The sequence below is a fragment of the Leptidea sinapis genome, chromosome 15 (assembly GCF_905404315.1).
Source record: "Leptidea sinapis chromosome 15, ilLepSina1.1, whole genome shotgun sequence".
In the NCBI taxonomy this organism is placed as follows: domain Eukaryota; kingdom Metazoa; phylum Arthropoda; class Insecta; order Lepidoptera; family Pieridae; genus Leptidea; species Leptidea sinapis.
In genome coordinates, this window is record NC_066279.1 from 595,901 (window position 1) to 610,707 (window position 14,807).

At 35.4% G+C, this 14,807-nt stretch overlaps 1 protein-coding gene across 2 annotated transcripts in view; it reads right to left on the reverse strand.

The window, feature by feature from the left end:
- The window catches only part of LOC126968414 (protein Wnt-7b-like), a 110,965-nt gene that overhangs the window by 25,165 nt on the left and 70,993 nt on the right, over positions 1-14,807 (reverse strand). For both annotated transcript variants that reach the window (XM_050813436.1, XM_050813435.1), the window contains exons 3-4: positions 8,624-8,755; positions 7,728-7,825 (exon numbers count right to left, since the gene is read on the reverse strand). In XM_050813436.1, the coding sequence (XP_050669393.1) occupies positions 7,728-7,825; positions 8,624-8,755 (230 nt within the window). The remainder of the gene's footprint in view (positions 1-7,727; positions 7,826-8,623; positions 8,756-14,807) is intronic.

A 14,807-nucleotide genomic window follows, 5' to 3' on the forward strand; every position in this document is an offset into this window, starting at 1 on the left:
GAGGTTTGCATGGATTTTTTGAAAATAATATTAACGGTAAAGATAAGTGCCTACATGTTTTTAAAATAAAGTATGGCGGAATACCACCTGGACCAGCTCTTTTACTGGGATCAATAGAACGAAGTAACTTAAAAATGTTTCTTTCACTTATTTCTACATTGGAAATGGAAAACTGGGGAAATGTAGTTTTAATATCAAGATTATAACCATTGATGTTATCCTTTGAAAATATTGATTGGAAATGAGTAGCAAATAGTTCTGTTATACCTGTTTCTGTTTCTCACCAGTTTCTGAGTTTGTGTCATTCAATTTCATCTTACTAGGTATTTCGGACGAGGAGCTCTTTTTATTTTTCATAAACCCCCAAAATTTCTTAGATTCACTGTGTATTAGTGATTCAATTCCGGCATGATAGTCATTGTAACATGCTTTAAGTAATGAAGCAACACGTTTTTTCAATAAATTGAGTTCAAGTTCATCTCTTGGGTTTTTATATGTTTTGAAACGCTTGCGGATTTTTTCTTTTCGGTTCGGTTCCCAATCGAGTTCGCTCAGTTTCGTATTTATTACATCATAATCAGCTTTATAAAAGTCGTGTTTAACAAAGGTTCCATATTTAAGGTATTTACATGTGTTTAATTCTACGTTGATTATGATTACTGGATGATGATTCGAAGTACATATTACAATAAAACGGAAATTTCATATTTTAACCCCTATTATTTGAGTCTTTTTGTGAGTGAGAAGGACAAATGAGCGTGCAGGTACGTAATCCGACAGTAAGTGCTTCCCACATACGCTCTTCTGCAACACCAGAGTAATTCCGGATAGTTGCCGGTCTTTTAGGTGAGAGCTCAGTCAGCAGTTGGGTTATAGGTACAAGGAAGAAATTTTGCATTGTGGAGGACCACCAAGTATCCAGATGTTTAGATATTGAAAATTTATTGAAGTAGGCGTTACTTTGTGGAAATCCATAATTATCCAAATGTTTTGAGCGTTCTTTAGCGTTATATTCGCTTATTTTTGTCTTTTAAACAATTCGAAACGCGTTTCGCCTCTATACGAGGCATCCTCAAGACATATTGACTCGCCATCTGGCACGAGACATTGAGTCTCAAAACTCAAAACATTTGAATGGTTAGATATATCTTAGCTTGTGGTGTTTGGTATTATGGTTATTTAATTTGGTTGCAGGAGTCAACTGACAGTTGACAGGTGCACAATCAAGCGAAGTCACTACGGAATATATATGTAATAAATATGATTGTTGTAATTGAAGGTCACGGGAGTTGTTCTCAGAGTACCGTACCCTCGTTCGAGCAGCTCTGTATTTAGCCATAAAAAGGCATAAAAGGCATTTATTTTCTCAAAATTGATTCTTTTTGATGTCATTTCTAATATACTAGATACTACTACCGCTTCAGAAACAAATGGCGCTCTGAGAGAGAAGAAGCGGCGCAAGAAACTCTCCCAGCATTCTTTTTTTGCGCTCTTTTTAATAAAAATATACAATATTGTACAATCATTGCTATTGCTATAAAATAATCATAATCTAAACACAGGCTATCCGATCACTTAGATATTCAGCAGTGGAGTAATAGGATTTACGACAGAGCCATTTTTAAATAAAACATTTTAATTTATTTATAGATAATGCCTGAACAGTGGCTGGGACTTTATTATAAAAGTGTATACATTTACCCTTAAAGCTATTATGTATCTTATGTCTGTATTTCTTAAATAGTTCCAGCTGGTACCTACAAGGCAAGAATATAGCAGAGATACTAGGAGTACTTTATGTGTGGTTCTTGCGCCTTTTACCTCTATCAAGTCTCCATTTTGTTCAGAAAGCAAGTCATGATCTATCCATGCTGATTGCCCAATAAGTTAAGGCATCGACAAATTGTCAACACATTTGTCTGCTTAAGTGTTACTGATAATACATCAATAGAGTTAGATTGAAATACAAAACGACCATAAATTAGACCGAACAGGATTCTAATTACGCTTGGAGTATTAAACTAATCGGAGACGGCGTGAATAGAATCGTGGCGAGTACAGCTCATCTTGTAATTACTGATACGCTACTTACTTACTGTTTACCTATTAAGGCGAAGAGTAAGCAGAAAACACACAAACATGGTGTTTTTAGACAAGTTTTGTGATGAAAGTATAGCATTTCGAGCTATGAACACTTCCTTAATCCTGTAACATACATCCTTATGTCTTATTTGTAGGTTGCTAATGCTTGCTGGTGGTCATAGTTAACACTGTCGAGCCTTTTTGAACTACCACTTTTTTTTGAAGTTAAACAAGTTTTTTGGCATGGCGTGACGCATTTTTTTGGAATTTCTCTCAGAAAAGTTATTCTTATAGCTTGTACTTTTTTGTGTAGGCTCATTTATTCAGATTTGTAGAGAATAACGAGGATTGTAAGCATATAAACTGTTTTCCACGCAAGAATTTCGAAAATATTGGCTTTGTTACATAGATGGCGGGCCGGCATTAAGTGTCGCCTTAATTATTGTTTTATTTATGCTATGAATGACATTGTAACTTAAATATTTTAAGCAATTATTTAAAAAAATCTCTAACTATTTGAAAGATACATTGTTTCAGATGGACATAGGTTCTTAATTTATATATAGAAATATCAGATTAAATTAGATTAAATTTCAAATTTAATGATTTTTTCTTTTGTGGTTTGTTGTTGGCTTACTCTATGTTGTGTGCATATTGCTTGTTGGCGGAATTTATTATATAAATAAATTACAATCTTTTCAGTAAGTATATAAATATCCCTTATTAAATGCAAGTAATAATTATTACTGGTTAAGGAAATTAACTATTAGTTACTTTCCGTAACACTGAGCAGTAAATGTTACAGTCATAACATAATATGTACAACAATGTCAGTTATTTACTTTTTACTTTACTAAACTAAATTGGTGCTGGAAAAAATATCTTTCTATGTAATCAGTTGTATCCTCCTAAGTAGCTGAGTGAAAGGCCAGTAGGTATGTAATTACAATTCATTAGATTTTTTAACACTGTTTTATCAATTAACATACACCAATATGAGCACAATAATCACGAAAACATAAAAAAATGGCGTACGCATCAGTAGTCTAATTTATATGAAAATAACGGATAACCGAATAGTTCTGTCGTTTTTTTTTTTTTTTTTTTATGGAATAGGAGGACAAACGAGCGTACGGGTCACCTGTTGTTAAGTGATCACCGCCGTCCACAATCTCTTGCAACACCAGAGGAATCACACGAGCGTTGCCGGTCTTTAAGTTTTTTCTGTCGGTATAAATAATTCCCTAAACACCAGACTCATCGATACTATAACTGACTGTTCCTGCGCACGCCACTTAAAATTTTATTGTACAATATTATAAAGGGTAAGCAATTTTATTATTCTATGATTTGAAAGATTGGCTGGGAGTTTCTTATCAGTTCTTCTTCTCATTTCAAACCCTTTTACGTACTGTTGAAACTTTATGACGTTTACCAAATGTTGTTGTAATATTTTATGTTATTGTCACTCCTTATGGTGAACAAATATATTTCTATTCTATTCTATTGCATGCGTAGAAGTAAAACAAGTCTCAATGGCTGAGGTCTCAAGTAAATAGGCGAAGATAACATAAACTAACACTGCACATCTTCATATAAATTTAATATTTCATTCACATTTAAAATTCCATGCTAGGGCCTATACTTATTTTATTTTGCATGTGTGCTTGACAATGAGGCCTAAATAATGACAAATAACTCAACTCCTATTAAAACAAAACTTATTGGAAACATAGATAAAAGGGCAATGCGTCTCCCTTAGTTAATACTTTTAAGTAATTACAATATCCGACAAAATTTACAAGACTCGCTAAAAATACAAATTTCATAACATTTAAAGGGTATTTTGTTATTTTTTTAAAGTGATAACCCTCACTTCTAGGATTAATATACAAATAAAATTTGAAAAATAATTTTTTTATGAACGATACGGGACTCGTTCCCACGATCTCCAATTGTTTAGATTTACAAGAGCGACATCTCAAGTCAATTTCCTAATATGCAAATATTGGGGTTGAGCAGGTTATCAAAGTAGATCCTGTAGACGAAGCCACAACCTGAGAGTTGAACAAAGCATACAAGATTTGACGACGATACGTCACTCGAACGGTTAGCACAGAGCACCGGCACGCAACGCGCGCCGGAGGTCGTAGTTTCGAGTCCCGCATCGTTCATAAAATTAAGTTTTTCAAATTTTATTTAAAGTGTATAAGATTTACATGTAAATTAAAGAATATAAAAAGTGTTATAATTATTGCAACTTTTCATTTAATTCGGTATGGTAACGATATGATTTCTCTAAGTCTTTCTTTTTTGTCAGTAATTTTTTAAATCAATAAACTAGTCCAAAACTGTGCCTATATAATATTATCAACATTTTATCTTTCGTGTTGAATGAAAGACAAGCCGACACTAAATCAGACCTATTCTAATTACGACATCCGACACGACAAATCGTAAGCTACAAAGTCAGACACAAGTCAATTAGCCACGTTGTATAAATCACCTGTGTTAGTGTGGGCGTTATCGGCTGTTCGTTGACGGCTTTTGTTTCTTTTGCGTCGTGTTGACTAAATGTTAGTACCTTTCTATATTGTTGTTTTTTGTCTTTTTATACGCTTCATATTTGTTTAACCTATCTATCTATCTATGGATCTTCCAACATATTTTTTATGATACTTGAATATTTGCAACAGTATACGCATGGTATAATACACCTTCTTGGTATTCTCTTCCAGGGACGGCTGGGTCACGTGATTGATCTAAGATTACGTCATCAGTTGCGATGCTTCTCAAACTATTTTCGAGTGAAACAACGCTATATAGTTGCTATAGATGTGAGCGACACAACAACAGCGATGAAATGGCGCGCTGTCAGTGTGACATATATTATTTCGTGACTATGGAGGGTACAGGCAAGGAGTATTATCTCTTAAGGAAGAAAAGTTGAATAAGTGTCCAGCTAATGTAGTAAATAACAGTTCAAAAAGCTTCCACACTTATGTCAGAACAGGGTATGGTATGAAGTATGGTGAATGTCGCAATTGTAAGCGAATTGAAGTATACCGACTCCTTTAATTGTTACTGTCGACTACTGTAGTCAAATAGTGAAATTTTCAACAACTTACGTCAATGTAGTAAATATAACCATAAAGATATATTATTATGAGAAAACGTATAGCTAGAGTGATTAGTATTATTTTAAATTTGGCGCTTCTTTAAAATTTACTCTGATGCTACTGTGGCGCCAGCCTAATTTAATGCATTATGACGGACACTTTTTATATACACAGATGATTCTCCCTCCATAATCGTGACGTAGCCTTAGGCCATCGTGGGAAGAGAATACCAGGCGGAGTATATTATAAAACCATGGTATTACGGACCTTACAATGACATTTCAATATTTTCACAAAATTGGCCAGTAATGTAGCAAATCGATTGATCACGCATCCGATGGCCTTGTGTTAGTGGGTGCTTAAAATAGCTTAATAATCACCCAGGCCAATCAATCAGGCCATAGAGGCTTAATATACAAATCCAATAGAATAAGTAAAAAATCAAAACAGTACCACACAGAATATTACCTTGTCATTCAGTTTCCAAAATTTCGTAACAAAGAGTTAATTTTGGAGGAGAAAATTTCGGAGAACAAAACCCAAATTTTTGAGTATTTGACTGACGATTTATAGTTGGATCTGCAGTTGTCCTTATTACTACTCTTCTTACCATCTCATTCAGTTTCCAAAATACGTTACTAATAGTTACTTTTGGAGGAGAAAATTGCCGAGAACAAAACCCTAATTTTTGAGTTTTTTACTCAAGATTATTAGTCGGAGCTACAGTCGTCGTTATCGCACTGGTGATGGTCTTGACCGTGTAAGCGCGACGGTATATTGTTTTAGAATTCTTGAATCCGAAAAAGGCCCAGCTAATGTTTCCACTAAATCAATTATATAAGCCTCCTGTCATATTGACCTCATATTTTAAAAACCTATCAGCGGACTTTAGTTTTAATGTGAATAACGGACTTTTTCAATGTTGTTGCAATTAACATTGAAAAGTTCAGTAACATACAAGTGAAGCTAATAAAAAGCGTATAGAAATCTAATTAAAGATACTTTATATATTCGTGGAGTCAAAGACTGCGTTAATAAGAGCTTGCATGATACAAATTGTTTTAAATTTGGCCATTTACGAGATACCCAGCTGGGTCAGTTGATTTGAATTGACCACATTAGCATAATGGGAGATGTTTATATAAAACTTGTAATAAATAAATTTGGAATTGCAAGAAATAATCATTGATCTGTCTAAGAATTACTCACACGTTTTGATAAAAATTGGTTTTAAACATACAATTAAGTGTACTACCATTAACATGGCGTTATCGACCATTGGAACTAGTTCTGGTCAGGAATGAACCTGCATTGGTCCTGCTCTGGTCTAATGGCTCCCATCTAGTGGTTCCTATGACTTGCAGGTCATGCTAAAAGCCTTCGAGTCAGCAAAATTTGGGCCTATCATGGTTCCGGCAATCACCTTAAGAACCTCCGTATATTCTTTATTTATTACATAGAAGAGAGGGCAAACGGGCAAGAGGTTCACTTGATGGAAAATAAGGCAAAAGATGCGTTACCTCTAACCTTTGCTTTTGCTTGAAGATTAAAAAAGCTTGAAGGTCTTAAGTCGTATTGGTATATTTTAGCGCAAAGTCCGCTGATGAATTTCGGCTTCTGGTTTCAACACGCGTGTCTCTCAAACCGTGTTGTCATCATGACTTCGACTCGTGATACAGGTGGCAAAATTCCTAGTTGTATCGTGCTATACACCAGCTGTGAAATATTGTTCTGATGTTTACCGTTGAAAGGCATTTGTGAGAGCAATTGATATACAATGCAAATTTCGCCATAGCGCCTTAACGTAAGATTTTATTGACAAAGCTGTCTAATAAAAGTAGTGCAAAGTTGATTGAGACACTGAGAGAACACGGGTTATTGTGTTCGCTCTCTTTTATTACGGATTTTAAAAAAAAACAATGCACCAAAATTTCATGTATAAATATTCAAAATAATGATAAAACTTATCACTATTTACCGGAAACTTGAATCTTTATTGTGTCCTAAAAGTGAAATTTTTAGAGATAGATCTGATGTGAAGGGAGATCCGAGAGATATCTGAATGCCCGGTGCACAGTACCGGTGACCAATATACATTGTCATCCGATGATCCGCACCATGCATGTTGGAGGCATCCAACATATCATTGATAGTAGATCAATGATGTAGAAGGAATAGTATAGGAGACAGCACACAGCCTTTGGGTACACCAGTTTCCAGTTCAATCAATAACCATCGAGGTCTACCTGATGATACGTCCAGCAAGGAATTTGATGACGCACTAGCAAAAACTCTCGGGAATCCCATGAGATGGAAGTTTCAAGAAAAACATCTTATTACGTACTCTATCGCAAAATACGGACTAACTGCCGATATAGGTATGTGATGGGTATGCTAATTGCCAGCCGATCGAGCATGACAAAAGTCGTACTATCGGTCGTTGGTCAACTGGTGACCCTGGTGGTAAGTGACCCCCCATTGTATGAATGACCTTAGGGTTTTCAAAACATTAACATAATAACTTACCCAGGGGCATGACGTGGCCGAAGCCATTTCCATCACCGATTCCTGAACAGTTCCACCGGTATCCTTGTAACTGAGAGCGGCATTCTGCGTACGCCATCCTGTACATAATGAATTCGTATCAAACTTTACTCAACCTTAAAGTGGGCGTAAAGAATATAGATATATATATATATATTCAACGAACAAAATGTGTTCATGGAATAGATTTATAAAATTAAATTGATAAAATTAAAAAGCGCAGGTCCGGCCACACATGGAGTATTGCTGTCATCCCTGGTCTGGCGCACCCCAGTATCAGCTCGATCCATTAGACCGCGTGCAACGCAGAGCAGCTCGAATTGTCAGGGACCCAGTGCTCTGTGAACGGCTGGATCACTTGGCGTTGCGTAGAGACGTCGCTTCATTGTGTGTCTTCTACCGCATTTATCACGGGGAGTGTTCCGAAGAGCTGTTTAACCTGATTCCTGCCGCCGAATTCCACCTTCGCACGACACGCCACAAGTTAGGATATCATCCTCACCATCTGGATGTGTGGCGGTCCTCCACAGTGCGGTTTTCAAGGAGCTTTCTTCCACGTACTACAAAGCTGTGGAATGAGCTTCCTTGTGCGGTGTTTCAGGGACGATACGACATGGGTACCTTCAAAAAAAGCGCGTACTCTTTCCTGAAAAGCATGAGAATGTGGGATGTAATCACTTAACACCAGGTGACCGGTACGCTCGTTTGTTCTACTTCTCCATAAAAAAATTACTTGAATTAGAAGACTCCTTATATCCATTGACGTAATAAATACTATACACCTATGTCTAAAACAAGCTTTTATGTATTACTTCTACGTCTTTTTAGTCTTTGTTCTGTAAGAGTTACGCAATAAATAGATAGTAAGATGTGGTAACCTGAGGCCGTCTCCTACAGCAGCAATGGCGGCAGGTGATGAGCGGCACATGGCTCGCTGTTTGTCCGTCAAGCCGGCTACGCGAGCGCACACGAGGTGAGCACCTAGCGACACTCCACCTGACGACGTACTCCTGGTGAAAAATAGTATTTTTAATGGACATAAGTAGAGAAGGTGTGAAAAATAAAATTTTCTCCAGTGCTGAGCAAAAGAAAGAAAAATAGTCACATCATATGAAGAATATAAGTATGCATATATATAAAGCACATAGACGGCTTTGGAAATTTTACTCGTCGTCATCAACCACAATAGATACGGACTTTATAATAATATATCGTTGGAAAGGTCTTGATGAGAAAGAAAAATTTTTGCAAATAAAGAAACAACGATTTTAAATAGGTACTTTTGTTTGCTAGCCACGGACTGTCTACAGGTTGGTTGGATAATAATTACCTAACTTCCTTGAGACAAGTATCGTTTTATTCTTTTCAATTAGTCTATGTGAAATACACAACTTTCAAACTGAACGCTAACAATTTATTTAAATACAAAAACACTTGACTTACAATCTTACAAAATATAATTACGTATGAATCAATGTTAGTTAATCCTCTAGGATTAACTAACTTCTAAGTGAGGGTTATCACTTTGAAAACATAACAAAGTGTAAGTAATTCTATCTACATATTGGACGGTACAAGTAATCTATACTTATAAATCGAGAGCCATTTTTTGATCTGATCGGAATAATAGCGTAATATAAGATGCAGCGTGTTTCAAAGAAGGATTAATTATATATAATTGTCATTACTCTTTCTCATTGATTTGTTGGTTATTACTTAGCTCATGACTTAAGAGACCCCGCTAACTGCAGACTTTCGATCGGCCGATAGTTTGGTTGAGTTCGGCTGTTAAGTGCGCACACTGGCCCGACTAAACAGTTGGGTCTGTGATGAGTGTGACACTAGACAACTATCGGCCGACAGTTTAAGGGACGATTCGCTATTAGTTTTAAATCGGCTATTGATGAGTCTGGCCGACTAAACAATCGGTGGTGTGCGCGCCTAGAAGAGTGCTGTACTGATTTAACAGTCGGCCGATAGTTTGCTGACGGTTCAGTTTGAAGGCAATCGTGTAGCCCATCAAACTTTTTTGTCGGCCAATACCGAATCGTTATAATGTGCGCACTCTCATACATCTTCATACTGATTAAGAAACCAACCAAACTATCGGCCGATCAAAAGTCTGCAGTTTGCGGGGTCTCTAACAAATACCTATATATTCGCAATTCAAACAATATAGTGAATGACATTTCATATGACAATTCGTACAAATTGTATTATAATAATTTATGTTCATACACTGAGTGGTCTCGAAGACTATCTCTTCTTTTCACTATCACATTTTACACATAACTACAAAATAGAGCCCTCGTAACGCCTTAAATCCTAAAAAGTTAGAATCCTTTCTCGCCATCTGATACCTGCGTTGTAGGTACGTTGCAAATGAATCGTGTATCTTGCTAATTCCGGATTTCCAAACTCACTAGTTTTCGCTATGCGCTAACAGACAGTTAGGTATACATTTCACAGACTATGTAGGCGTTGTGTAAATTGTACTGTGTCACAGCGGAACGTTAATTGTAAAAATTACTAGAGTCGTCTTAATGAAAATGTTACGGCCGCCGCTACATGGAAGTATGGTACTTATGACTTATCGGGTAAAGACTGTATTATTTGTGAGCTAAGATGATTTTTTTTCTTTTTCTGAGTTGAGTTGTACAGTGAGTCATTACACCTACGTTCCAGATTATTTTTAAACTACCTTGGGTGTATTATTAGTTTTTGAACAATAGTATACTCTACAGGTTCTGCAATTAGAAACCATTCGTGACTATCACTTATTTCGTGATTTGGACAATTTTCTACGTGATAAAAAATTTTCTGCTCAGGAGGCAGTACAAAATGCTTTCACACAGTTTCTCGAATGTAGATCACCACAGTTCTATCGCAAAGCCAGAAATGACCTTCCTATTAGATGGCAGTAATGTATAAGATAATAACGGTTATTGCTTTGGTTAAATACCTATATAGGTATGTCAATTTACAATAAAAATGAATTTAAATTTTTCACTACAAATCAGCAATAATAAACCGCTAATATTTTAAACAATTGGAGTAAATGTGGCAATGTATAGATATAACAGTTTTATTATGGTGTAATATGTGGCATGTTCCATATTTCGTCACTCTTTTTATACGACGTAATTTGTCTATATGTTTTTTTTTTTTTTTTTTTATATGAGAGGGGGCAAACGGGCAAGAGGCTCACGGGATGGGGAGAGGTGAGGCAACCGCCCATGGACATCCGCAACAACAGGTGTGTCAAGAAATGCGTTGCCGGCCTTTAAGGTGGGAGTATGCTTTTTTCTTGAAGGTCCCTAAGGCGTATCTGTTCGGGATGTGTATAAATTACTCTGGCCAATATCGATCTGACTGACATTGATCGGTTCGAGGCTTTAATTCGTTATAATTTAATCTTAACCACTGGACTGTTGGCTGTTTAAATGCTTTTGGGCCTGTTTGGTACTCGCTTTGGTATTTTGGCGCTTTTGGCCATGTAGCGAGAGTCTGCGGTGGGAAACTATTTACAAAAAAAATGGTGTACTTTATTACGTTCATTCTTGAAGTATAAATAACACGGAAAACGAACGAATTTAATTCAAAATGCAAAAATACTTCAAAGTATTGTACGTTCCTTCGCAGCCATTTGTATTATACGTCAAAATTAGTTCTCTGGACGCTCGCGAGTGGCGCTTCAAATAGGCACGAAAAATTTGCTGTCAAAAATATGAAACAGCCATTCCAGTGGTATTTATATAGGTCAGTGATGGTAGTCGATAAACTACATATAAACAATGTAATGATGAAGAGCGGAAATTATATTTTCATATTCACGATTACCATAAACCCAGTTTGTATTGTCTCAGTCTATAATAGGATATGTGCGCAGTGACCGTCAAATATAAATATTTACGAGATAGTCCAGGAGACTGACTTTGTAATTTTTAAAAAGTAAACCAATATGATTTTCCCCATATTATTAACATTAAATGTGACGATTAAAGTGTTTTATCGCACCTAAATCCTTAACATCTTATTTTTTTACGAAAATAAGGGACAAGACGAGCAGGACGTTCAATGGATGGTAATTGATACTCCCTGCCCATTAAAATGCAGTGCTGCTCAGGTTTCTTGAAAAAAAAAATTATGAGCGGCAATACAATTGCGCTCGTCACCTTGGGACATAAGAGTTAGTTGTCATATGCTTAGTAATTTGACCGAAACACTATAATGTTTACACATTACTGCTTCACGGCAGAAATAGGCGCCATTGTGGTACCCATAATCTAGCCGGCATCCTGTGCAAAGGAGCCTGGACTGGTAAATAAGTTTATATGATTATTTAACATTATGAAATTTTTATTGACATGTACCAACTGTTATTTATTAATATTTTAAATATCATTGTTGTTTTCATTACATTTTTAGGTATTACTCTATTGTTCAAAAACTTAAAGTTCATTTTTATTTTATTTTATTTGGGACACAAAACAATTACACACTAGATGATAACATTAGAGGAAGAAATAACATAAATAGTACTGAGTGCATAACCAACGACAATGTCCACGGGTTACTATTTAAGTGTTAGGTAACAAGAAAGAAAAGTAGTTATTACAAACAGATGTTGCTTACAATATTATTATGATTTTACATATAAGTCTCCAATGAGAATATTTAATTTCATAACAATGAGATTTAAGTTTAAATTTAATTAAATAACATTAATTAAGTTGATGCTGTTTCAATGTGCTATTAATTGCTGATTTGAATTGTCGTTGTTTTGAAAGTTGTAGGCATATAAAAGCCCATTTCATTCAAACTTTATTAAACAAATAACTACTTAATTATAGTCACGCTGCCTCTTGTACTATAATATATGGTCAAAAGCACTGTGATAGTTACTGCGAACCAGTTGAGTACTCACGTAAAAATTACTGTGGAATGATTTTCAGTGCACTGGTTTTCCATGTCGTTTGATATTGATATCACCATAAAAACCGTATATGGTCTCTCGTTTTGCAAGTGAGGCGGTGACCACATAATCACACACACACAGTCTTTTAAACCTGCCTATATAGTATGATTTTAAAATCGTTTTTTTGACATTTCAGAAGCGTTGCAAGTATTGTTACATTTTCACTAAAACGGATAACATGAGCAAAATATAAAAAAAAACCTTTTCATTTCTCATACTCGGAAAGTAATGTTGTTTTGATCTGATTATTGGGTGGAAAATGCTGCTTCCCTCCATAGAGAGGGAAAAACTCATACAAATTACTTCCCACCTAAGGGCCGGAATGAACTTTAGAAATAGAACTAATGTGAAGAGTTTTATGTAAAAAAGAACTAATTAAAAAAATGCTGCGGCCATGTGACTTTCTAAACAGCCAGTGTGAACTTAGCGCAAACTTCTTTGAGCGGAATAAACCGCAACAATTACGTGGTAAGTTCCATATTTGAAATTTAAAAGTCGACATAAATTAGCGGGATACTTATCTGTGCTTAGATAAACAACTAGTTTTATTTTCTTCATATTCGGAATGAAAAGTAGAGTGTTTAACTCGGGTAAAAGTATCAATTTCTACTCGGACTATAGCCGACCTCTCTGCGCTCGGGAGTCTAAATACCTCGGGAATTGATTATTTCGACTCTCGGTTAACAATCTACTATTCTTGAATTTATGGTTTTAATAAAACTTAGACTTTTTATTATCATATTATTTAATTAGTACAATAGTACAGTATTATAATGATTATTAAGGAAATTATTGTTCTGTTATAGAAATCCCTGTCCACAGGTCCATAGGTTGCAAATCTTTTTTAGGAAAACCTCTTTTCTGGCCTCCTTTTTTTGTCCAGTCTTCAAGTTTTCTTCCACAGAAAGGGTTCATCCACACACATCAGCCACGTGACACGGCGTATTTGAACAAACAGGCAGACAAAAATGTACAAAATAAATTCATACTTTACAGATAAGAGTAATACTGGTATTACTTGCATTATTTGTTTATATTCTTTTGAATATTTTATATTATATAGACTTATTCTTAAGGGACGCCCCTTAAGAATTTTTTTACCCATAAGCCTAAAAGGGATTTTTTCTTGTAATGGAGTATATTGAAAAATGATTTTAGCATTTTTCTTTTGTTGTATTATGAGCTGATGATCTATTTAACAATGCTCTAAATAAATAAAAGAAATAGTAATAAATAGACTTTGACGTTGATGTGACAGAAGTTGCGGCATGGACCATAAAAACGTCAAATAAACCTACTTAAGGCCACTATTCCAAGAAATCGCCAAATAGCGCACAATTGAAACCATTTCTTAACAGTTTGTATAAAGTTTTTATTTTTAACAAAAATAATTATATGTCTACAGAATATGAGAAGAAAATTAATTTTTCTTTACATTTCCATCTTTAATAGACATTGCGAAAAACATCACCAAAGTATCCCTTACTTTTACAGTTGGAGCATCTTAAAGTTTTTTAATCATTCACTCTAGATAAGAATTGTATGAAAAACTTCTGTTTACCAATACTATTTAATATGACATTGTTTTATAATTTTTATAAAGAAAATTGTATTATATTTGTAAAAAATTAAAAATGCTTGTAATTCCGAATAAAAACTATGGCGATCTTGTACGGGAGCGGTAACCTAGCTCCACTCGATTTCTCAAGGCCGTTGGCTCGGTCCCCAGCCTTAATACATACTGTTTGAAAAGACAGCTGTTGTATTATGTTTGTAATAGATTAAAAATGCTTCTTATTTTGAACTAAAACTATGGCGATCTTGTGCGAGAGAGGTAACCTAGCTCCGCTCGATTTCTCAAGGCCGTTGGCTCGGTCCCACGCCTTAATACATACTGTTTGTAAAGACAGCTGTTGTATTACGTTTGTAATAGATTAAAAATGCTTCTTATTTTGAATTAAAACTATGGCGATCTTGTGCGAGAGAGGTAACCTAGCTCCGCTCGATTCCTCAAGGCCGTTGGCTCGGTCCCCAGCCTTAATACATACTGTTTGAAAAGACAGCTGTTGTATTATGTTTGTAAT